Source organism: Gossypium raimondii, chromosome 11, assembly GCF_025698545.1.
Source record: "Gossypium raimondii isolate GPD5lz chromosome 11, ASM2569854v1, whole genome shotgun sequence".
NCBI lineage: Eukaryota > Viridiplantae > Streptophyta > Magnoliopsida > Malvales > Malvaceae > Gossypium > Gossypium raimondii.
The window spans coordinates 7,511,701-7,514,254 of NC_068575.1; the positions used below are offsets into that span (position 1 = coordinate 7,511,701).

At 32.2% G+C, this 2,554-nt stretch overlaps 1 protein-coding gene across 1 annotated transcript; it reads left to right on the forward strand.

Moving 5' to 3' along the window:
- The first annotated feature begins 251 nt into the window (after positions 1–251).
- On the forward strand, positions 252–1,440 carry LOC105761081 (F-box protein PP2-B15). The gene is made up of 3 exons (XM_012578751.2): positions 252–682; positions 754–872; positions 954–1,440. Exons 1-3 carry the CDS (start codon positions 440–442, stop codon positions 1,369–1,371), a joined length of 780 nt encoding a protein of 259 aa, XP_012434205.1. The 5' UTR covers positions 252–439; the 3' UTR covers positions 1,372–1,440.
- Positions 1,441–2,554: the final 1,114 nt, after the last annotated feature.

Here is a 2,554-nt window from a genome sequence, read left to right on the forward strand (position 1 = left end):
TCATCAAATATATTAAAATAAACCATTTAAAAAATAGAATAAAAATTGATGATAAAAAAATGCTCAAAAATATAATTAGAATTATTTTGATAAGATATATAAACGTTAATTTAGGTAGCTAATTTGTGATTATGACTTTCGGAGCCTGTCTTTTTCAGGGTTTGGATATTCATGAGGTTAGAAATAAGAATATCATTGTTTAATCCAAGACCATCTGTTTTTCTAGCCGGCCAAAACACATAATATCTTGTATTAAAATATTTATAGCATGTTGTTTTTTGGTTTTAATTATTTGTTTATCCTTATCTTAATATATATACATATATACATTCATCGTGGCGACTGCTCGGTTTCTAGATAATCATTTCAGAATTCACACGAGCTTTAAACTAGGATTTTTGTTGGCAAAACAGATTTGAAGTTCATTCAGACATTCAACATGTTGCCAGAAGATTGTCTTTCTATCATTCTGTCCTTCACTTCCCCAGAAGATGCATTAAGAGCATCCTTAGTTTCGTCGTGTTTTCGATTGGCAAGTGATTCGGATTTGGTCTGGGAAAGGTTTCTTCCTTCGGATTATGCTGAAATCGTGTCGAATTCGGTCACTCCTCTCATGTTTTGTTCCAAAAAGGAACTGTTTCAGTGTCTGTCTGACTCAGTTCTGATTGATGGTGGTAACAAGGTAATTAAGCTTATTCCTTTAATCTGCACTCGATTTAGCAATTTGAGCATTGAGTCTCCAATATTCAACAGGTTTTCAAGTTGGAGAAATCATCAGGCAAGAAATGTTACATATTATCTGCAAAAGAACTTTCCATCACTTGGAGCTCCAATCCCTTGTATTGGAGCTGGATATCCATGGCTGAATCAAGGTTAGTTTCAGACTCTCTTAAATTTTGCAAACCATAGCTAAAACGGCTTAATTTCCCCTGTTCCAAAACATGTTTTTACAGATTCTGTCGAGTGGCAGTGCTAAGAACAACAGATTGGTTAGAAATAGGAGGGAAAATAAGGACTAAAATGCTGACCCCAAATACAACATATGGTGCTTATCTTATAATGAAAATCTCAGAGCGTGCGTATGGGCTTGATTTGATGGCATCAGAGATAACATTGGAAGTGGGAAACCAGGTTTGTAGCAGCAATGTATTCCTAAAGCATGGAGAGGGCAGCAAAGAGATGGGAAATTTGGGTCATAAGAAGGAAGGAAGTGTGAGAGAAAGGGAAGATGGGTGGATGGAAGTGGAGCTGGGAGAGTTCTATAGTGGGGAAAAGGATGAACAAGTGAAGATGAGTTTGATGGAGGTCAAGGGTTGTCATCTAAAGGGAGGCCTTTTAATTGAAGGCATTGAATTCAGGCCTAAACACTGATGAAGAAAGGAGAAATTTGTGTATTACTTTTCAACTCATTAATTATAATCTATTGATGAATTATGTAAACTCTATTATTAATTCAAAAAAATTATGAAAAGTAAAAAGAAAAAAAAAAAAATATATATATATATATACACGTGGATTATCATGCGAGTTTTTGTTAAAAACAATAATTCAACTCTTCTTGAATAGTTAATGTTCAAATTCCACTATATGTTTAAAGATTGAGGATCAAATTCAAATTTAACTAAAAATAAAAATTAAATTGATAAAAAATAGAACTAAAATAATCAATATACTTTATTATAAAATTATCTTTTTCCTTTCGCCAGAAATGTAGTACTACTATCTATTAACTCTTATAAAAAGAATCCCTTAGAATTATAAAGGTTTAACATGTTTTCGGCCTTCTTCTTCTTCTTCTTTTTTAATATTTAATGGAATTCGGAGATGAGATGTAGACCTGTAACACCCTAAATCTGGCTTAAACGTTCTAGTTAGATCTGGAAATGTTACGTAAAATAATTGTAAATCTAGTTTTCGTATATTTAAAAAAAAACATCGTAATCCTTTGTTACCTAGAAACTCGTTTTATTAGAAAACGTATTTGACATAACTATTTAATTGAAAACGTTGTTTATTTACATTTTCTAAATAAAACGAATACTTTGCAGCGGAAATCTTAGATCATTATATTTTGGAAAACCAAGTTTGTGTCTCGAAATCGATTGTTTGCAAGAAAATAGTCATTTTCGATAAATCGTTTGGTTAGTATCATGCGTAAATCGAAAATAAAATCAAAAACCAAGATAGTCCCAAAATGTCCAAAACAGTCTAAATTAATCCAAATTCTATAAAACACTTAACCCAATTTAAAATAGTTAAAAAGAACAAAATACTAATATAATTGAGCTCCCGTCGCACCGATCCACCTAAGTCTGAGGATTACCTGAAATAATCAATAAAAAATATTCCTAATTGTGGGATCATAAAACTCACATCCCCTAGATCGCTCAGAATAATCAATAAAGTAGTTGTTCACTATATTGGAGTCAAATTTCTTTTCATGTGGCTTATAAGGCCTTGACTCAACTAGACATTCAAATTGTGAAAATGCTTTATACTAGGCTTTTGACCTGTCCAAAGCTCATAAGGTGTTTTTGCAGCTGCTTTAGAGGGT